Source organism: Maniola jurtina, chromosome 10 (genome assembly GCF_905333055.1).
Source record: "Maniola jurtina chromosome 10, ilManJurt1.1, whole genome shotgun sequence".
In the NCBI taxonomy this organism is placed as follows: domain Eukaryota; kingdom Metazoa; phylum Arthropoda; class Insecta; order Lepidoptera; family Nymphalidae; genus Maniola; species Maniola jurtina.
This window is the reverse complement of record NC_060038.1, coordinates 1,648,149-1,671,296: the sequence shown is the minus strand read 5'-3', so window position 1 is coordinate 1,671,296 and position 23,148 is coordinate 1,648,149. Positions and strand designations below refer to the sequence as shown.

The 23,148-nt window shown below is 36.8% G+C and overlaps 2 protein-coding genes and 1 long non-coding RNA gene across 5 annotated transcripts in view; 2 read left to right on the top strand and 1 right to left on the bottom strand.

Annotated features, from left to right (window-relative positions):
- The first annotated feature begins 461 nt into the window (after nt 1-461).
- LOC123869134 lies at nt 462-9,850 on the top strand. The gene is made up of 3 exons (XR_006796818.1): nt 462-472; nt 890-1,051; nt 9,840-9,850. It is a non-coding gene; the product is annotated as an uncharacterized LOC123869134 (long non-coding RNA).
- On the top strand, nt 2,091-5,176 carry LOC123869127 (boophilin-H2-like). Its single transcript, XM_045911877.1, has 5 exons — nt 2,091-2,285; nt 2,924-3,112; nt 3,803-3,957; nt 4,628-4,801; nt 5,060-5,176. Exons 1-5 carry the CDS (start codon nt 2,156-2,158, stop codon nt 5,066-5,068), a joined length of 657 nt encoding a protein of 218 aa, XP_045767833.1. The 5' UTR covers nt 2,091-2,155; the 3' UTR covers nt 5,069-5,176.
- Nucleotides 6,498-23,148, bottom strand: part of LOC123869123 (transmembrane protein 135-like) — a 33,616-nt gene continuing 16,965 nt past the window's right edge. For all 3 annotated transcript variants that reach the window (XM_045911870.1, XM_045911869.1, XM_045911868.1), the window contains exons 2-10: nt 13,722-13,902; nt 12,426-12,559; nt 11,895-12,021; nt 11,204-11,355; nt 10,510-10,600; nt 9,655-9,807; nt 8,807-8,947; nt 7,751-7,917; nt 6,498-6,566 (exon numbers count right to left, since the gene is read on the bottom strand). In XM_045911870.1, the coding sequence (XP_045767826.1) occupies nt 6,515-6,566; nt 7,751-7,917; nt 8,807-8,947; nt 9,655-9,807; nt 10,510-10,600; nt 11,204-11,355; nt 11,895-12,021; nt 12,426-12,559; nt 13,722-13,880 (1,176 nt within the window). In that variant the 5' untranslated portion in view covers nt 13,881-13,902 and the 3' untranslated portion in view covers nt 6,498-6,514. The remainder of the gene's footprint in view (nt 6,567-7,750; nt 7,918-8,806; nt 8,948-9,654; nt 9,808-10,509; nt 10,601-11,203; nt 11,356-11,894; nt 12,022-12,425; nt 12,560-13,721; nt 13,903-23,148) is intronic.

The following is a 23,148-nucleotide window of genomic DNA, read 5'->3' as shown; positions in this document are numbered from 1 at the left end:
AGCTCGAACGCTTGAGAGCTTGAGCGAGGTTTAAGGACCAACCAACAAACAAATAAACTAACACACTTTCGCATTTTATGGGTTGTATTTGCTACATATTCCAACGACTAGTAGGTGAAATCACTTTTATTTATTTATTTATTTATTTATTTAGTACTTAATAGACTTTTAATTTAAAGAGAAACATTTTTTACCAGTTGGTATAGACCAAAGCACTAGATAAAAAAACAGACTGGTGTTTGGAATTTTGCAGCCCAAATAGACCGTAGTCTGTGCTAGGGCTGACAAAAAAGAAAAAAAAAATTAATTTGTTTTAAGATTTTAAGATTAAAAAAAAAAACTTGCGCAGCGAATTAGCTTCGAAGGTTATGCCACTAGGTCATGAGTCCAGCGCACCGTCTGCAAGATATCACCTCGTCGTCACGCGTGAATTCTACCATTTGGGACTGATTTACATTTAATGTTAGTTAAGGTATAAAGGTGGACACTGACAGTTGGCCTCGTCCACAAACTAAAAGTCGCTCAGCGCGCTATGGAGGGAGCTAATGTTGGGTATTACTCTCAGGGATAAAATCCGGAACGAGGAAATTCGCAGGAGAACAAAAGCGAGCGACATAGCTCAAAGGATTAGCAAGCTGAAGTGGCAATGGGCAGGCCATGTCTGTCGCAGAACCGACGGCCGTTGGTGCAGACGTGTTCTGGAGTGGAGACCGCGTACCGGTAAGCGCAGTGTGGGACGACCTCCAGCCCGCTGGACCGATGACCTGAAGAAGGTGGCGGGGAGCGGGTGGATGAGGAAGGCGGAGGACCGTGTTTGGTGGCGCGCTCTTGGAAAGGCCTATGTCCAGCAGTGGACGCTTACAGGCTGATGGATGGATGAATGATGAAGGTATAAAAACTAGGTGAGACATGTGAAGGAGGCATTCTGTCGTCACACCTCGACGCAGTTTCTAGTTAGGTTAGATTAGATTAGCTTTAGGACATCATAATGTAAGAGTCTGTATCTAACATTGATGCAGACGTTAGGTTAGGTTAAAATGTAAGAATCTTAGTAACGTAATTAATTATTACCACTATATCGTACAAGTTTAACAATTTCGACCATCAAAAGGAGTACAATTGTACCTACTTCGAATAAATGATTTTGACTTTGACTTTAGAATAAATTTAGTTAAAACCCATCTTCGTTTCCTTCAAACATCCTTCTGGCTGCCGCTTAGGTACTTCAAAATTTCAGCGAAAGTTAAACTAAAACAGTAACTCTATCGCAAGTATTGTGAGGAAAACGTTCAGAATTCAGATGCTCAGTTGTCTATACAGGTACTCGTCTACAGGTACGAGTGTATTCCCAAATCCGCACTGCGCTACGACCGCGATAAATTGGAATTTGTGTACAAACGGTAACTGTGTAAACGTTTTATTTAAATGTACTCCCTTGATATATTATTCATGCGATCTATAAAATAGAAATACTATTGTGTTTCGTATTGTTATTGTTGTCTATGATATAAAAAAAGCGGCCAAGTGTGAGTCGGACTGGCGCACTGAGAGTTCCGTACTCGGGTATTTTTTCCAACATTTTGCAAGATAAATCAAAAACTATACATAAAAATAAATAAAAATCTGTTTTAGGATTTACAAGTAAAGCCCTTTCATATGATACCCCACTTGGTATAGTTATCCTATTTTGAAAATTGAAACACATTTTTTTTTTTTTTTAAATGATGTAGGTAACCACACATTCGCGGTTTTCAGATTTATTCCTGAATTTGTGCTATAAGACTTACCTACCAAATTTCATGATTCTAGGTCAACTGGAAGTACCCTACAGGTTTCTTGACAGACAGACAGACAGGCAGACAACAGAGTGATCCTATAGGGGTTCCGTTTTTCCTTTTGAGGTACGGAAACCTAAAAACGTGTCATGTCTAACTGACAAACTAATTGCTAGAAGCACGTAGCAGGTAACATGAAGTCAAACCGGTACCACCAAAGTGTGGTATCAAAATTATTGTGATCAAACTTTACGATACAATAAAAAATTGTAATAAACGATGAAAATAAAAATGTTTTTATGTTCGGTTTTCATATTTTGTACAGTGATTTTTACATGAAATGGTGCTAGAGGGTAACAAATATATTATTTGCTCGAGAAATGTTAACGGCCATAGTTTCCATTTGTGCAGTTTATTTTATGGTTCACAAAAACGTATTTGTTGAAGCAAAACTTACGTATGCTACTTATAGGGTTGATAAAACAAGAGCAACGCCTTACCAACCATACAGTATGTAGTACATTATAATGTTAAACAAGACAGCTTATTACAGAGCACGGGGTCTCCTCTCAGAGTGATCAGGGTTTTGATCTACCACGCTGGCCAAGTCCGGATTGGCAGACTTCAGACACCTTTGAGAACATTATGGAGAACTCTCAGGCATGCAGGTTTCGTCACGATGTTTTCCTTTATATTTAATTACTTAAAACGCACGTAACTCCGAAAAGTTAGTTATGTGCGTGTAGGCAAAATCTTAAGGAAAGAGTTTATAAATCTGCCAGCCAGCATCTATGAAACCTGAATTAGTATTCGATCATTGTGTTAATAATATAATGAACTAGAGGATGCCAGCGACTTCGTCCGCGTGGATTTAGGTTTTTAAAGATCCCGTGGGAACTGTTTGATTTTCATGTAAAATGCCAATGTCAATTACAGGAACGCAAGCTACCTCGGTACCTTTCATACAAATCGGTAAAGCGGGTGGGTTTTTAGGAATCCCGTGGGAACTCTGATTTTCTGGGATAAAAAGTAGAAATTATCTTAAATCGTGAATCGGTTAAACTGTTGGGCCGTGAAAAGGTAGCAGACAGACAGACAGACACACTTTCGCATTTATAATATTAGTATGGATTAATATTTTATTGCAGTCATCGCCAAAACCTGTATGCTGATACCAGACAAGGGCCCCTGCAGGGCGGAAATCCCGATGTACTACTTCGAACCCAAATACCAAAATTGCAGCACCTTTCATTGGGGAGGTTGCCAAGGAAATGGGAATAGGTTCGACACGAATGAGGAATGTATCACGAGCTGCTTGAGTCGCCCTAACCATCCTAGTAAGTCTTTAGTACTTCCGTACCCGAAGAATTCCTACGGGAGTCTATTACTAAGCCTTCGCTGTCCGTCCGTCCGTCCGTGCGAGTGGAAACTCGCACACCAAAGGTACCGTACCATTGTTAAGATTATATGCTTTTGATTTACATGGCAGCCATTTTGAAATTTTTATTTTTGTTGTTATACTGGCGATAGAAATGAAAGTTACGTTATGTTAAGAAAAAACGCTATGCTATTACGGTTCATGAGATACAATATGCTGACAGACAGACAGACGGATGGTAGAGGCAATTGGCATCCTTGGGGTACGGAGCCCTATAAACGATAAACTCATACTCACTGTACCTACTCTGTGCGCCACGCCTAACGCGGCAAGTGCATAAAGTCATGAGTACATACGATGAGGTTAGGTACCCTATGACCTTGCGTTTTATAAATTAGGATTATTTTGGGAATTATCCTTATCGATGTTTTTGAAATATAGGATTATTTTGGGAATTTTGCTAATCGATGTTTTTGAAAACTACCATAATTTAAGCAATAATAATAATTATTATTGCAGTAAGTATGGCAAGTAGAAATAACATTATCAACCTCCAAATCTTAATTTTTAGGTATTGCCGGTGGTGGAAAGTATAGTTCAGGGACTCATAAATATTTTATCTATCTTTCCTTATTAATTTCTCTAACAGAAACGCGGCCAAAGTGGTGCAGTTTGACTTTCGACTACGGGTTTTGCTTCGGTGCTATAAACAGGTGGTATTACGACCCGCTCTGGAAAGTTTGCAAGCAAAGGATCTATTCTGGATGTGGAGGGAACAAGAATAACTTTTATAATCAAGAACAGGTAATCAAGAGTTTATTTGAGACTAGCTGATGCCCGCGACTTTGTTCGCGTGGATGTAGGTTTTTTAAAAATCCCGTGGGAACTCTTTGATTTTCCGGGATAAAAAGTAGCCTATGTGCTAATCCAGGATATTATCTATCTCCATTCCAAATTTCAGCCAAATCCGTCCAGTAGTTTTTGCGTGAAGGAGTAACAAACATACACACACACACACACACACACACATACAAACTTTCGCCTTTATAATATTAGTGTGATTGACACCGGTTTAAACCGGTGATATTAGATCAGTAGATAACTTTTCTGAGACCCTATTTTCGGATATAATTAGTAGATTATTATTGAAGAACTCGGCATAAGGGCGCGTAAGCAATAAGTCGCAACTGTAAATTAATGGATTGGATAACAGCAGCTGTCGTCGCTAGTTGAATTCCATTCGTTTTTTTTTAAATTTTGAATTTTAATTTCGAATTTTTTTGAAAACATGTTTTGATTGGTTGTCAACTTAAAATGGTTAATCCTGAGTTTTTGTCTTTTGTATAGGATTACGTAACAAAGAGAACCCTATACTAACTTATCTCTAATATAGTAAATTTCCGTTCCGAGTATACACCTTAGATAGATTAACGGAATAGATACATTAACGGAATAAACTTATGTTTATTTTCAGTGTGATTCAATATGCAAATTTGGAAAAGGCGTTATTGATTATGCGAAAGAGAGTAAGGGTAGCCATATCAAAAGAATTCTTATCGTCAATCCATGGAATGCTACCACCAAGAGGAGTAAGGTTCAAGTTACCACGCAATCGACTTCAAATAAGTCTCCTTTCAGCTTCGCCGCAGTAGGATAAAAAAAAAGATTCTGACGAATTCAAATTCAAATTCAAATTCAAATTCAAAATATTTTTATTCAATTAGACTTTTACAAGTTCTTTTGAATCGTCAAAAGCATCTACCACTGGTTCGGAATGCCTTTCCTACCGAGAAGAACCAGCAAGAAACTCGGCGGTTGCTCTTTTCAAAGATTTGATATACAATATTATGCCACGTATAAAAGCAATTGAAGTCCTGCGCATTGAAAACCTCCTTCTTTTTTGGAAGTCGGTTAAAAAGAACTCAGATGTAGCAATTTATTTTATTTTTATTTTAGTTTTGGTCTATTTGTTATCCTGTTATTTTCAATCATAGGCAAAGATGTGAAGTTTAAATTTCAAAGTAAATAAAAATATTGTTAAACGAAAAAATGATTTATTTTCTTTATAATTATAAAAATACAAACAACTTATATACCTACTTATCTAAATCCTAAAAGTAATTCCTATTCGATGCATTCATTATAAACATTATAACTAATTGGGGACTGATCACAACTTAACACATCACAGATCATTTTATGACAATCACTAATTATTATTAACAAAAAGCTATTTGACCATATTATAACCATTTTCATCAAATCGCAGAATAAACCATCACCAAGTATTAGTCCTAGTTCCAGTTGATACCCGTACTAGTGATAAAAATACAATGGACAAGTTTTTTTTTTTAATTAACTATAAAAAAATTAACAAAATGTGTCAAAAATCAGTGAAACATCTCAAGAAATGAAAAAAATATGGAATTTTTTTCCGCTTACAAGAATAATTTCATTCCGCGCGGCACTCCGTCATAATAATTGTGATGTCCTAATATAAGGTAATGGTTGATATGGTAAGATTAAAAATAGCACTACTAATAGATAATAAAAAAAAAAACCGATCAAGTGCGAGTCATACTCGCACACGTAGGGTTCCGTACCATCGTATTAAATATACCTAACTCTTTTATGTAAAACACTGGACTGCACCATTTAAATTATGTGATTTGCACATTTTATATTTTGTAAACTAACAAGTGTAAATTAAAAATTTATAATACCCCCGACAAGTGAAGGTTACAGTAACTAGAAAAGAGCTGATCACTTTGAAACAGCTGAACCGATTTTCTTGGATTATAGCTAAGAACATTCTCGATCAAGCCACTTTTCAAAGAAAAAAACCTAAATTGAAATCGGTTCATTAGTATTTAGGACCTGCGATGCCACAGACAGATACACAGATACAAAGATACACACGTCAAACTTATAACACCCCTCTTTTTGGGTCGGGGGTTAAAAAACTATGTGCATTCATTTGTACATCAGAATCATTAAGCTCAGAGGAAGGACGAACGGAAAAAATGCAAATTCGTCCAAGTAGACTCGGAGACCTCGCTTTGTTCGGCCAATAAAATACGTTAACTTAATAATAACTATTTGGATACAAATAGGTACCTATATCTTTGGTGTTTTAAACTTTGGACTATTTTGTTCTGATGTATAAGTAATCTATTTAATTCTAGGCATATTCTAGGGCATCGATTAGAGTTTAGACGAGTGTTTAGTCAGTGTTGCACAGGCATGACGGATAACGTACCGTCTATAATTACGATGAGTAATTACTGATGCTTGCATGACAAATATGTATGTAAATCTCTGCTCCATATGATAAGTTTATTTTATAAATAATAATTATTCTTCAAAGTACCCCCTTCACGACTTCCATCAATCTTGCATGTATGATTTTATCCCTGGAAAAAAATGGTTTAATTTCATAAACGCCATTTCATAATACCTTAAGTATTTAATTTCGAAGAGCATAGACTAACGCACATACAAAATTTTCACCATCGCTGATTGGCGTTTTGATCGCTTTTGACACAAGTTAAGCTGATTTCGAGCTCCCTGGCTTTTCGGATGCTCAAAGCTGCTAAAGCTCTTCACTCACATTCGAATGGTATTTCAATGTAATGGTTTATGATTTTGCATCTCGCCAACGTTGATAGAATTCGAGCATGAAACAATTTAGCGCGAATGTATAATGGCAAATTCTGTCCAGACCTTCAGCATTGCTGATTGTTGACCTCGTACTGGAAAGCGCAGTATTAGCCATCACAGGATATATCAATAGACCTCCACGAGGTGGACAGACAACACAAACAAGTTGCCGGGGATTCAAGCGGTGCCAGAGTGCATAGTTAAAGTAAAGTACTGGAAACTGGAGTGTTGTGTCGAATCTCCTAGAGTCTCCTGTCATAGAGCCTCGATGGCTCAACGGTTGAGGAGCGGACTGAATACCGAAAGGTCGGCGGTTCAAACCGTACCCGTTGCACTATTGTCGTACCCACTCCTAGCACAAACTTAACGCTTAGTTGGGGAGGAAAGGGGAGTATTATTCATGATTAGCATGGCTAATACTCTTCTCTATCTCAGAGGTCTATCAGTTAACGCCGATGGGTTCGATCATCAGTATCACTATCCGTTTAATAAATGCGTAAGTGTGTTTGTTGGTTTGTTGCTTTATCCTTCAATTATGCCACAACGCGATGGAGCATCAGATCGACATGATTTTTAGCTACATTTTTAGTTAAAAACCTGGAGAGTGACATAGACTACTAAACTTTATATCCTGACAAATAAAAGAGCACTACGGGAGTTTTAAAGATAGCTGTCAAGTCGCGTGCTCGAACACGAAACGTTTTGTACCACTGTACAAGAAATAACACTTTTTAATTTTCAGGGTTCCGTAACTCAAAAGGAGAAATGGAACCCTTATAGGATCACTTTGTTGTCTGTCTGTTTTGGAGATTATTCAACTTTCTACCTAATAGGGTTCACGAGATACAGTAGGTAGGTATACAGCCGGATGACAGACAGACAGTGGAGGCTAAGTAGGCTTCCCTTCGGGTACGGAATTAAAAACAAAGCAACTTACATTCCATTAGTAACACTATTAGTAAGTTTCATGACATATGCGGGACAGTCTTGCTGATGCATGAACCGGGCGTGGAACAACACTCCCTGGCTGAAGCAGTACAGTAGTAGAGGTATTGGAATGTTCTCTGGTATGACTTTCTTTTCGTAGAGAATTGTTGAATATAGCTGGAAAAAACCAAATCAATAATTAGTATTCCAGGGAATAAAAACTTGAATTCATTATTTTCCAGCGTGTAAAGAAGTGGTACGTTCCAACATTTAGTTACTTAAGTGATAATTTGTTTCGACATCTAAATAGCTTATTTTATTAACCCCCGACCCAAAAAGAGGGGTGTTATAAGTTTGACGTGTGTATCTGTGTATCGGTGTATTTGTCTGTGACATCGTAGCTCCTAAACTAATGAATCGATTTTAATTTAGTTTTTTTTTTGTTTGAAAGATGACTTGATCGAGAGTGTTCTTAGCTATAATTTAAGTAAATCGGTTCAGCCGTTTCAAAATTATCAGCTCTTTTCTAGTTACTGTAACCTTCACTTGTCGGGGTGTTAAAAATTTCTAATTTACACTTGTTAGCTTCATAATATTATTATTAGACTGGGTGCTAATTATTATCGCCTAGCCTATCGGTTATTTTCAGCGGACGAACTTCTAGATGGGGAACTGTCAAGCATGCAGGTCTCCGCACTATATTTTCCTCCACCGTTAAAGCAAGTGATATTTAATTGCTTCAAACGCACATACCTATATAACTTCGAAAAGTTAAAGGCGCGTGCCCGGGATCGAACCTCTGACTCTCCAAATGGGAGGCTGACATCTTAACCACTATGCTATCATCGCTCTTATAATAGTAATTTCGGTACATGGGTTAATGTTGGCTGAGCGTGTAGGTATAATATATCTGAACTATCAATATAGGACCTGCTTCCAATATTGATAGTCTGTTTCAAACACAACATATTGAATCTCAGCAAGTAGGTAAGTCTTACATAAGATCGGATGCAACACACACACACATAGAAGAGTAAATACTAATGCTACTTTAACAAGATCTCACCTTAAAAGCTCCTGTCAATGACGCTATCGCAAACCCCAGGGAAGGTTTGAAGTAGAACGATAATCCTGCAAGGCAACCAGCTGGCAATGCATACATTGCTGAATCGTACCCATGTTTACGACACAAGTAACATATCACAGCCTGCAATGTACATTAAAAAGATTTTAGTACGTAGTAAGGTAGTTTAGAGGTTGATCTTAGTAAAGGTATTTGGAAATAAGTTTAGTTACTTAAGGAAGACGAAGTAGTGGGTTGAAACTACGGTATTACGTAAGAAAGAAAATTTCTACGTTTTCTAATAGTATGGTACTTACTAGGAGTTAAGTTTTAAATAAATGTCTATGAAATCTTTTTGTATTTGGATTCTGGTAGTTTCCCTTGTTTATCAGCATCCAATACTTAGTAATAACCTGATCCGCCATTCAAATACCCACTTTGCCTGAAATGCCATCTCGGGTTCTATTCTCGTTTGAAGAAATTTAGATAACTACTGAATCACAAAAAAAAAGTTGGATAGAAGCCTTCATTCGTGGTAGGGTGTTGTTGCTTTTAGGGCTGCCAACAAAACCCCATTATTAAGCCTCCGGTGTCCGTCTGTCCGTCCATTTGTTTGTGAGCGGGCTATATCTCGTGAACCGTAATAAAAAAATGTTGAAATTTTTACAAAACGTGTAAGTATTTCTTTTGGCGCTATAGCAACAAATAATAAAAATTCCAAAATGGGAACTATGAAAAATAAAAAATATATAAAAAGCATTCTTGTACGAGCATACTAGGTACGGAACCATTCGTGTGCGATTCCAACTCGCACTTGCCCGGTTTTTAAATAAAAATAAATAATGTCGTACTCTGTAAATACCGATATAACTAGCGAAGAACAGCCCCATATTCAAATGCTTCCACCTCAGCTTAGACAGAGCCTTCAAGGGTGTGGTCAGTCTTGGTCCCAACACTCGCAGCATGGTGAACCCGAAGCCGAATCCGAAGTATTTTAGGAAGCCCTGAAAAATATATTTGTTTTTTGGGGTTTAAGAGAAAATAAATAGAAACCCTGATTTACAAGTTACAAGTTAACTCTTGACTGCGATCTCGCCTGGTCAGTCTAAGGGGGCATATGCATAAGTGGCCTAACTTGGAAGTGAAGCCGAAATCCCTTATCTGTTTCATATTTTTGGTTATTGTAAGAGTTAGATTTAGTTATGTACACAATTTTTATAAAATCTAACAGTTCAAGTGGAGAATATTGAGGCTACATACATATCCGTGTCGTATGTAACTCTGTACCTCTAGTCTTCTATATCTATACATATAATAAAATTGTAGAAAAGTGGTGTCTGTACAATGGAAATATATAAAAAAAAGTAGCAGGGGTTGTTATTATATCGATGCCGAACCCGAAATTGTAATTAATTTTTTTTTTGTCTGTTTGTCTGTTTGTCTATGTGTTTGTGCACGCTAATATCAGAAACGGCTTATTCGATTTAGATACGTTTTCACTAATATATTGTAGTAAGCTTCACTTAACATTTAGTGTTTATTTCATGTCAATCTGTTGATAAATAAAAAAGTTATGTCAATTTAAAGAATCACGGCGAACATTTTTAACGTACAGAGTATATGCTGCCCGAAAAGTCACTATTCCACGCGAACGAAGTCGCGGGCACAGCTAGTTTATAATAATTGCAATAATTATTTAATTTTACCTTCAATATAAAAGGACGACATGGTCCTTCGTGAGGGCAAACATTATTTGATTCATCCGTTTTCCGCCTTACTTTTTCGGGAGTAAAAAGCCTGTAACAAAAAGTCATTAATATTCAATCCTAATCCTAATCCATACAGCTTACTATACGTTATTATAAATGTGTCATTTTTGTTATAAACCAACGGCGCTTATTTCCATTTTACTTCGAATTTGAAATAATCATTTGCATTAAGACAATACGTTTTATTAGTCATCGTTCTAGTGGATAATTAGTGATGTAAATATTTGAAGTTAGCTTAAGCAATAGTTCTATTTATTCAAAATTGTATTTAATTCTACTTAATATATATTTTTTATAATTTACCATATTTGTGATTTGAAACTTTGAAACTTTGAAACTCGGGATTAATGCCCCTACGACGAAGTGGTGATGACCCCGTGACACCTATCTACGCAACGTCCGTTGACCTCTAGCCTCAGTCAGATGTTCTATTTGCAATACATTGCGAACTTTTCAAGAATATTTTTTTTTTTATAGGTACATATATTTTGCGTTTAGGTAAATTTTAAATTAAATAAATATCACTCTAAGCGTAAAACTGGGTGCAATACGTCGAAAAGATTATGTAAAAACACTCAAAATCGATAACCTTCTCCTTTTTCATTTCGGCATACAACAATAGGTTACTTACCAAAGCATTGGTGTCCGTGCGTCTCTATCACCTTCTAACCGCATAAGATAGAAAAGGAGAGCGCTACCGATCATAAACAAAAATGTCTGCTTTGCACTTGTCATTGAAATGTAGCCTTTTCTTTCCAAAGCCTTCATCCAATATTCTATAAGCTGGAATAAAATAAGTAAGTATGTCATTTAGTCAGAATTATTAAAACTAGGGCGTAACGAAAGCTTAGAAACCCGGATACACTATTCACCCACGCTGCTTTAGTATATCTCTCAATATTAGGTATACCTAACCTACCTACAATCCTACTCATAAGATGCATCGTACGGAATCCTCTTCACACCAGCTCAACTCGCACTTTTCCGAATTTTTAAAATACGAATGTGTAATTATGTACTTTGCGTGGATTTAGGTTTTTACAAATCCCGCGGGATCTCTAATGTTTGACATTATAAGATGCAAAAATACAGTGTTTACTACATCTAATCATTGGTTACTTTGAATTAAATTGAATTATTTAAAAGATATTCAAAAATTAATTAATTAAAACAAAATCAAATACAATAATAAAAAAAACATCAGATACCACTTTCAGTCTTTAAAATGAGGCAGAGTAACTACCTAAGTATTTGAATCGAATTGAAGCGAATCGATTCGAATAAAAGACAATGACGAAAATTAAATTAAGTTTACAACTCACCAAGTTAGCGAACAAATTGATAACCAGCCCCCTTCTTGACGGTGGTTCGAGAAGAATGAATATTCCGTTTATCATGTTAGGTATGAGTATGTACGTGTAATAAGTCAATTTGTTGCCTAAAAGCCTCCTGAAAAAACATGAAAGATTATGAGTAAAGTGTTTATAAAGTACATTATAAATGCAAAGAATATTGTTGACAAAATGTAGCTGAAACATACATATTAAATTTTCCTAGCTGAACCACTTCGACTTCGCTCAAATAAAATTAAAAAATAAATAAATGGTAAAGTGTGAGTCGGAATCGCACACGAAGGGTTCCGTACCCTTGTACAAGAAAAATTACTTTCGATAACCCTAACCCTTAAGGGTCATGTAATGACCTTCCGCGGTCCGTGTTTTCTGCCAAGTACCTATAAATTGAATAAGTACCTTCAAGACAAGTGCGCTTTAAGCTAGACCTCATTATTGCTGTTTCTCAGGTATGATTGTCGTCAAGCGCAAGCCTATCTTACAATTAAAAAAAAATTGTACCTTACTGAGCAGCCGAACGTGCCACAAGTGCCGCTCACAAGTACCCCGAGGAGTGTAGACCTTGCATAATATTCGGCTGCCTTCATTAACTCTTCACGCTTGAGCATTTTCCTGCCTTTCATTAAGTTTTGGGCCTGAAATTCAGTAAGTTGTTACTAGACGTGGAGCTTTTTAAAGTTAATAAAGTTGTAATTCCATTTCGTATTAACTTTCTGTTAGTAAAATATCAACTGCTTACAGCCTACAAGATAACTTTAATCTTTAAACAAACTCACTCCTAATAAACCTAAGAAGTTTCAAATTAACTTGGTGGAAATGTGATCAAAACTGTTTTTATGGCATTTCAGGAATATTCTGCCATCTTCTTCCATCCTATGAACTCATAAGATTCAATGAATTCAAAAGAACTTGTAAAAGTCTAATTGAATAAAAATATTTTGAATTTGAATTTACTTATGTCTTTTTTTTTTAATATTTTTTTACAGCAACAACAAAACTGTATCTGGCTCATTGCTCGTTTCAATGAGAAGTTACCGTTTCAGCAACTTGCGAAGACGCCAACGCCTATCGATTCTCTAGATGATCTGTCCAACGGATTGCCATAGTTGAGTCTACACGAGATGATCCATTTTGGATCGGCGATCCGTAAACCTTGATCCAAAATCGTGGAGCGTAGATAGTTGATCGTACTCCTCCGATCCACACTGGATCAGTCAGCCATGGATGGGATTGGAGCGTGGTGGGTCGTCGGGTGTAGACGCCGCTATTCAATTTTGTAACTCATTAGCTGTGTCGGTTACTCTAGGGCCGTCTATGAACGCCGTCTACACCCTTGATAGCTTCCATGCGATAGACACGGGGAGTCTATCGTCAGAAAAGAAATCAGTCCTCAAATCGAGAGGCACCCCTTTGTATTCCTGGTGCGCCTCAGACAGTGTGTAGGGACTCTATTGGTCCCCAGAATAGCGTCCTTAGCAAGCGCCATTGGCCTCACCAGCCACCAGGTGATATGCGTGGAAACCATGGGGTTTTAGTCGGTAAGAGTCCGACATAACCTCCGGGCTCGATGGTATCCATGAAGATTTCTCTACCAAAATAGATCCTTTTCGCTTGACAGCTACAGTATGACGACCGTAATAACCTCTAACTTGCTGATGCTCGCTCACTATTGGCTATAATACATTGTTGGAACAAGAATACCATAAACTCAGCCAATCACAACAATTGAGATTTTAATAATTATGATTGATGCAGCTTTTCTGGAATTGACCTGCTGGTATTTCTAGGGACACTCACCATGTGTATAACGAAGTAAAACTTTGCGCTCCCCATAAGGGAGTTCGCATATGTCGTAACGTAAGACGGTATGCAGTGTTTGTCCCATGGGTGTAAAAGAACGTTGCAAGGGACATCTCTACACGTGCTGTCGAAGAGATGCTTGCTTACTTCCACCATCTCGCAGACTTATTCATGGGACCTGGAATAAAAGAAATCAAAGGTATTTTTAACGGACTTAAAAACGGAAGATTTCAATTTGACCCATAACGTAGTTTGCATTAATAGTTTCGTCAATATCTGCGTAATGCGCACTTGGCTGGTTTTTTAGAGTTCCGTAACCAAAAAGGAAAAACGGAACCCTTAAATCACTTACCACTTTACTGTCTGTCTGTCTGTCCGTCTGTCCGTCTGTAATACCCGAGTAAGGAATCCTTGGTGCGCGAGTCTGACTCGCACTTAGCCGGTTTTTAATCTAGTGCTTTAGTATCATAATAATATCATGCCTATTACAAATAGAATATTTGAAGCCGTGTTCTTTAAAAAAAGCTATAAAATAGTACCTACCTATAGTTTTTATAAAGTTAAATCAGAGATGGCAGAATAAACAGTATCGTATCTAATGATTGTAACAGATAGCTACTAATTCAGGAGTGGGCGCAAAGTGCAAACGTATTAAATTGCTGCGTAGGTTTATCAAATTGCTAGCGAGCAATTGAGCTCATTGTCTGAAATCCTAGGAAAATAGCAATGTTACGTATTTAAATATTAGTTATATATTTTTAGTGTATAAGGTTATATTTTCAAATAAATGAGTTAAGTATAAGTAGTAATTATTCCATAGAAGAATAAACCAATTTAATCACAAAACTAAGATATTATTGCGATTATTATTATTTTAAGCTTCACTTAAATTTTTGAGTTTGTTTCGAACAACTCAGCATTTAACATTTATTTATTTTTCGTTTGGTTTCTGATATCACACTTCACACTAATATTATAAAGGAGAAAGTTTGTATGTGTGTGTGTGTGTGTGTGTATGTTTGTTACTCCTTCACGCAAAAACTACTGGACGGATTGGGCTGAAATTTAAAACGGAGATAGATTATACCCTGGATTAGCACATAGGCTACTTTTTATCCCGGAAAATCAAAGAGTTCCCACGGGAATTTTAAAAACCTACATCCACGCGAACGAAGTCGCGGGTATCAGCTAGTGACTTATAATAATAGGTCACTGTTAAGCTACATCCATACCTGCGCGTCATGAATACGGGTGTCTACGACGCAAATCTCTGGTGAATTGGCGAATCTGGGGCGTGTATATTTATCTATGGAATACATCAATGTTGATCACATGCTTTGTTTTATTTAAAAATCTTTATTTCACATAAAAAAGGTTTTTAAAAATAAAATTTAACAAGCGAACACCCGAGTAGTTCAACCTTGTTTAATTTTACACTTTTTCGTTTATTCGTTTATGTAATGTTTTATTCATTTGCCCGTCCAATAATACGCATATTAATACAGTGGCAGAGGTAAAGGCTCAAAGGCCTCGTTCGGAGCTGGTTTAATCGAAGCAAGAGGGGTTACGTATTTGCAACCTCCCAAATATATCAGTATGCAAAGTTTGTTTGCCGTATCAGCGAACGGTTACGTGCCCCTATCTGAGTGAACAAGAGTGAGTGAATTTTCAGTTTGATCCTGAAAAATTAGGTTATGGTGATGTGAAATCAAGGTGAAGCACCCTATAGGGTTTCTTGACAGACAGGACAGACGGACAGACAGACGGACTACAGAGTGATCCTATAAAAGTTCCGTTTTTACCCGACTACGGCAAAGCCGAAAGGAAAGGTTATGATTTTAGCAGTCTATATATGTATGTGTGTATATATGTGTGTATGTGTATGTTTGTATCCAGGTTCTGTGTGTTCCACCGTAGCGCCTAAACTACTGGGCCGATTTTGATGAATCGATTCTTTGTAATGGCCCGGGTGACATAGGCTATACTTTATACCAAAAAAAATCGGCCTGACGGATGTCACATCAAAAAAAAGTGAGGGTCTCAAATATTTTTTTGAGGTACAGAACCCTAAAAAGGTTCTAAGTATTTATTAAGATGTAGAGCCATGAAACAAGGGTAGTCTAAGAATGAAATTTGCATCTTCAATTTCGTAAGGCATGTATAGTTAAAATTCTAAAGTGATCCAGCCAACTATACTACTTATAGTATGGGTATAGGATTTAAACTTGTTAAACTTGTCTAGGTAACTTGTCTAACATCAAGGCGCTGTTAGAGTTCTGAAAGTTTTCCTAGAGCAGGATATTGTATGAACTTTAGAACAACAAAGTATGAGAGGTAAGAAAGGAAAAGGTTTCTGCTAGTTCGTAATAATTGGATGGATTTTTCTTTACTAACCGACATCCAATAAAGGTTGTCAGTTCGGTATTATTTTTAACCCCCAACCCAAAAAGAGGGGTGTTATAAGTTTGACGTCTGTATCTGTGTATCTGTCTGTGGCATCGTGGCTCCTAAACTAATTAACCGATTTTAATTTAGTTTTTTTTTTGTTTGAAAGGTGGCTTGATCGTGAGTGTTATTAGCTATACCTAATCAAAAAAAATCGGTTCAGCCGTTTGAAAGTTATCAGCTCTTTTCTAGTTTCTTATAAATTTTAAGTTATTGTTTGTATATTGTATTTCTCATGACCTCATAAAATCTATGACACTCGGAATGTTAAAAAAAAATATTGCAGGTCAGGGGCCCATATAAACATGGTTGGTTAGGTACATATACTTAGTTAAAACATACATTAAAAAGATAAAGTTAAGACGGAGCCAACTATAAATACTTTTAAAACTATGACAGGAAGAATGGACCGACAAACAGTAAACAAGCACACTCTAAACCACCAATTATTTCAGTACAAAAATAATTAAATACAATCAAATTTATGGAAGAGATACACACATACCTATTTGTGTTAAGAAATAAGAACCTTTAACGAGAATCTCTTCTCACATAATACACACATAAAAGACTGTTTGCTATAGAAACGGAATTATACGGGCTAAAGACATTAAGTACCAACATGGTGGATCTACCCGCCTGCAGACTTTTGTTGAAAAATGCTAACTGGTCCGTTTGGGTGACTGCAAGTTTCCATTCACTCTGATAGGAAAATAATGTGTCGCTTCAAAGCAAAATACATTTAGGCCTTTACTGATAATGAAACCCGCAATATGACTTTTATGATGTATTACATATACGACGTATTTCAAGCAAGAATCAGAAAGTATAATGACGCAATAATGCGGCTAATTCTTTTGTACCTACATAACCTCTAAACTAAATTGACATGTTTTACTATAATCGTGATTATTCTCCTTACGTAAAAGTTTAGTTTTGTCTAACAGAATTAGTCACTATATCTGACTGACTGACACAAAACGAACAACTCAAACCATTCTATCTAGGAATCTAGACGCTTGAGATTTTGTTTTATAACATAAACCACCATAGATTTTTCAGATATTCTACCCAAGTGAAACCGTGGTAGGTTAGCTAGTTCAGACATACATTGATGTATTGTGGCATGCTCGAATTGATCATTTGATCAATTTGTTCAACACAATCGACTGTTACGCGTAAGGTCGGTTCCGTCCCATAGAACGATTGCGGTTTCAATTCAGGCCCATTCTACAGAACGATTGCGTCGGTCTAAAGCTTAAGACGTAGAAAGACGTCATTGTTACGAGAAAGATTATTTAGACGTCGGATTAGCGTTAATTAGAGCGGATTCAGTTGTGTTTACAAGGGACTGAGATGGCGGTTCCTTGAAGGTTTCATTAAGTGAGAAAGTTGGGTAAAGTGTGTGGGAAAAACGATTTCTTATTGAGTGTTATAGATAGATGCATGCCAATAATCTGTGTACAAAGCTACAATAGTCCAGTAAAAGCCTCCTGTACGAAGGGACTGTGGTTCGATCCTGGACATCTACTGGACGAAACATTGGAACTAATCTCTCATGTCCCAGCCAACGCGATGTTCAACTGCGTTTCCCGTTAAACGAAGATGTAGCCACGATCAACGTACAACGGCATTCGCAATGTCGTTTGGCGTTAGACGATTTTAACCCCAATTCAATTGGCATTAGACATTAACCGTTCAAGTGTGACCACTCAGTTTAACGCGTTGATTGTTATCGCGATAATTATGACGTTGTTGGGCATTGATGTTTAACCTTAATGTAGTAAGATAACAGAGCTATGTAAGAGCTCGTTCACACAGGCTGCGTAAGCGTAGACGTAGTGCGTACTATTGCGTTGTAATGTATGGAACTGTATGAAACATGACATACCGCTTGCGTGGCGTGAACGTTCACGTAGACGTAATGCGTGCAGTTACGGGTCTACGGGTCTACGGGTTCACGCGCGTCATTACGCACGTGTCACGTGTACGTGTTGCATACGCAATTGGTGTGAATCGGCCTTAAGTTTTAATTAAGTAAATAAATAGCTATCACTTGTTTTAATGGTGAAAGAAAAAAGTCGTGTATGCCTGAGAGTTTATAAGGTGATCTGTTTTCAAGGCAGTTACGTTTTCAAAAGTGTGTGCAGTCTGCCAATCCACACTTGGTCAACGCGATGGACTGTGACCTAATCCCTTTTCATTCTGAGAGGAAACCGGTGCTTAGTAGTGGGCCGGTGATGGTTTGTGATGATGATGGTTTACCTACTACCCCTGCACGCCATATTTAATTATAGGTAGTTTATAAGAAACTACGATAAGTAATAAGTATATTCTGATTTTCGTACGAAACCGCTAATAAATGTGACCATTGCTTTTAGCACAATAACTTCGGCATGTAATCACGAAGATCCGGAATGCATACGTACTTAAGTACCTACTTCTTCAAGACACCTAGGTGCTAGATTCTAAAATGTATTTAGAATCTTGTTTTTGGCTTAAAACGCTAATTTTTTTGATGTATTGGTCACCTATCGTTATAGGTGATGCCCGCAACTTCGTCCGCGTGAATTCAAGGTTTTAAAATCCCATGGAAACTTAGATTTTCTGGGATAAAAAATAGTCTATGTCCGTTTTCAGGATATAAGCTGTACAAAGTAGATGTTGCCTGCAAATACGTCCATGTGGATTTAGGATTTTTTTTTTAAACTTAGGTTTTCCGAGACTAAAAGAAGAGTGTGTGTGAGTCGGCCTCGCACTTGGGCAGTTTTTTTTTTTAAAGAATATTAGCCATGTTAAATGACTAATATTCCTCTTTCCTCTCCAACTAAGCGTCAGGCTTGTGCTAGGAGTAGGTACGACAATAGTGCAACGGGCGAGGTTTGAACCGTCGACCTTTCGTTTTTCAGTCCACTCCTTTACCGGTTGAGCTATTGAGGTTTATTTGAAGATTGTAGATGAATGACCATCAGTTTTCCCATTCACGTCAATTAGGCATATCACCATCAGTATCACAATATATCAATATCGTCCTCAATATAGCAACGTCCTTGCAATCTCTGCCTGGTGCTTGTTATTGTTTGTGTTCAATTGTGCGTGTATTTGCACGAACCAATGGGAACCAAGTCAAGCGAATTCCAAGCCGACCGTTCATAGAATCTGTGAAAGAGCCTGTGAGGGCCAGTCCTTCGTTATTTTGTACTAGTAATATTAGTGTGAAAAGCTAAGTTTCTCTGCGTATTTTCCCCAACAAGGGAAGAACGATCAGCGACTATCAAGTTTGGATCATGGTGGCCTTGGGAGATAATAGTTAAAAAAGGTTTAAAAAAATTACGTTTTTTTTTTGGAATAATATTAGAAATCACGTCATGCATGGTAATGCAATGTCTGGCAAGACACTTAGACGTGCCGAGACTATCCCCTACCAGACACACAGTTTAAAAGTTTAGTGTTATTCCATTATTTCATATCCACTTAGTCCATTATCTATTCTTGTTAAAAAAACCTTCACCCACGCAGATAAAGTCGGGGGCATCATCTAGATTTCTAAAAAGTAAATATCAGTTACAGAAAATACAACCGTACAAAATGCCAAAATATGAAAAATGTCAACAAAAACGACAGAAAACTAAACAGCAGTAAACTTTTCAGGGAACGCATTAATACGCGTCAGCTTGGACTTACAAAAGAAATATTAAATTTTATACACTAGAGTTAGAAAAATGACCTGTCAATACATCTGTGCGCTTAGGGTCCTTTAAGACGTACCACAGTCACAATGTGCCTAATCTCATAACTAAAATGACAGATCTAAATGTATTGCTATCTCTTTTACAATGCTTCCTGCAGAAAAGAATAGCTGTAAATTTGTAGCTGTCAATTCAGTTTAGTTAGGAGGTTATGTTTTAATTATATACATAGAATAACAGCACAGTGGCAAAAATGTTAGCGGCGATAAAACTTGAATGTAAAAATGTGTTACACAACAATCAATCAGCCTATTTTTGTCTATTGCCAGAAATGACCGAAATACTTTCTTCAAAATTTTTTTATCTGTCTTGAATTTTATAGGTCTTTTCAAGAGAACAAACACGGTTCTCCATCTTCCTCATTCACCCACCTCCGGCTAATTTCTTAACGTCAGCAGTCTGACAGGGTGGAGATCGTCAAACACTGCTTGCAGATAAGCGATTTCCACTCCTTATCTACCCCAGAGGCCATTGGTACTGTGACAGGCTTAGCTATCTACTGCTACTTCAATTTGTCAATATATGAGCGCAACACACAGTTAAATTTCCGTCGTATGTGGTCAATAAGTGACCAATAGTAACAACATCGCAGCCATGCAACCACTCTCAACAAACGTGCAAGCTACAGGACTAAATTGAAGTCATCGTAATTTTGTTGATACAACTACAGGCACCTGTAGACTTTTTTGCCGGCGTGTGTGGTCTGTCTGTATAAACTCTTAGTCTTCTGTATCGAGCGTTGAAAAATTATTTCTTTCTTTGGACTTTTTTAATTTGTCTTGAATTGTATAACATCGGTCTCGATATTATTTATGTCGCAGAACGTAATTTCTAAATCAAATCATTTTTATTATTTGTTTGTAAAGTCCCTACCGCCCGGTTTGGATTCACTAAAAAAAACTGGCAAGAACCAACTAGCAGAAACTCAAATAAAAAAAAACCTTAGCGCGATGCCGAGCGTTATCCACACAAACGTAGTTTGAACAATCAAACTCAGAGGTTACTTCTCTAAAGAAGTAATCGAAAAAACCGGTCCAGAGCGAGTCGGGCCTCACTCTTTTAGGGTTCCTTAGGTACATAATTATGAACATCATAATATTATTTTAGAAGTATGAAATATTGCACGTCCGAGTCGCAATGAACCGTGAACGGAACCCCTGAAAAATATTCATTTGTTTTGGGCACAGCTTACACATTATTCTTAACCTGAAACATATTCATACTCTACTCCATGAGCCTTACAATGATACCCCACAAACGAAAAAAAAAATCCGGCTACTTTTTCATGTATTAGGAAATCTAATTCAATATTTGATTTGAGGTCAACGTTCTACACCAAATAGCAAAATTTCAGGATTGTAACTTATTTCGTCTACGAGCTAGAGACCTGTGACACGTGGACAGACAGACGGACAGACAGACAGAAGAGTGACATTAATAGAGCTCCGTTTTTATCCTTCGGGCACGGAACCCTCTCAAGCACAAATAAAACGTTGTTTTTGTTTTTGGTGGTAGGAACATGTAAGCTTGGCCCATATTAATTATCTATAAAACGTGTAGAAGTTACTGATTAAATAGTTGGCGCCACTCAAATCATAACAAATCATAACATCATATTAGAAGGCGTCATTGATTGGCTGAAGTTGTTCAACATCTGATCGATAAACGTACTGTATATAAAATTCTTATAGTTTTTAGTTGATGAATTGTAGCATAATAAAGGATAATATTTGTAATCAATATATAAGATGAAAACATCTTTATTACTTAGATGATTTGTTAAACGAGCTTGATGATTTGTATATTAGTCACTAAGTTTATTCATTGTACAATTTGGATTGGCCGATAACGATAAGATAAAAAGGGGAGTGGCTAATAAACGTGGAGAGGTTACCTGTAAGAGTGGTTTTAAAACGACGACATTCGAAAATATACTAACGTAAGAGGAACAACATTTATTTGACACAAATGTAAAAGTTAATAAATTTAAATATGAAATAAAAGTGTAATAATTTATCATAAAGATTGTGTTTGTGATTTCGTCAGACCTTACCCAAAAGGTCAGAAGTGGGACATCAAGAAAATATAATATTTTCTTGTCACGCTCACGACTCAGAGAAACAAGTGGAAATATACAGAGGAACGAGAAAGAAGTGGAGGTCTAGTAGACCACAGACATTTTGGAGCACAAGGCCAATATTTGGGCCTCAATATATCAAAGTACCTAGTCATGGCATCAAAGGATTTCTGGATAAACGGGTAGGATCTTTCCATGATTTTATTTTTATTGATACCTATTAATGGTAATTTTTTTTTTTGTGTGGGTTTTCGTTTTGTTTGTTCTACATTTAGTTATCATTTTGTTAAAAAGCTTTGCTCCGAGTTGGAATGGAAATTATATAACGTTATGATACCTAGAATTACCCACATGTTTATAATTCATCTTGTATATTGGTTATACAAATGCGATCGACCTTCAAATTGTGGTTTAAATAACATTGAGGTATTTAGAAGGCTTATTTTACAATGAAAAATGAAAAATGTTTATTTACAAAATACAGTCTTGTACAATTTTCCTGTGTCTGTGTGGTGGTACCCGCACTAGGTTATCCTGTATCGTGGGTACAATGGAATAGATAGTGAACATAGTGTTAAACAATATAAAAAGTGTGGTTTACTTAATGATGGGCGTTATTGTTACTTTTAAATAGTTTTCAGGATGTATCTACTATGTCCTGCCGGGGTTTTATTTCTCATTAAATGATTTCACAGGTGAATATCTCACGGAACGTGGTATTTCAATCTTCACACTTGTAATCGTGTGCCGAATTAGTTTGGTTAAGAGTTACGATAGGGATTTATTTTCACATAGTGGTTTTGTTTTACGGAAGGTAGGTTCTGGATTTAGGTTCAATCGTTTGCTGCACTCATTGTATAGATAGATGTTTTCCTTTTTCTATCACACAGCACTCATTGGGCATCTTGAATGTTGTTTTGTGAAATTATTATTTTTTGTAAACCGCTTTGGGATAAGGTAGAAAAAGTTACATGAAATAGCTTTTCGTTTTACGCCTGCCAGTGAAATAATCCGTCTCTACTTGTAATGGTTACTAAGTGATTGGGGATATAAAATGTTAATTGATAAAAATGAAGGTGATCCGTTGTAATAAAGTAATAGTGACCAGGGTTAATAAATTGAGCATTTTGAGAAATATAAATCCTAAAATGGG

Bases quoted from the DNA above. Each gene is read 5' to 3' on its own strand.
- LOC123869127 (XM_045911877.1), top strand. From the start codon at position 2,156: ATGTTAACGGCCATAGTTTCCATTTGTGCAGTTTATTTTATGGTTCAC. The intron at 3,113-3,802 runs GTAAGTCTTTAG...TTTCTCTAACAG, and splicing joins GAGTCGCCCTAACCATCCTA to AAACGCGGCCAAAGTGGTGC. The intron at 3,958-4,627 runs GTAATCAAGAGT...GTTTATTTTCAG, and splicing joins ACTTTTATAATCAAGAACAG to TGTGATTCAATATGCAAATT.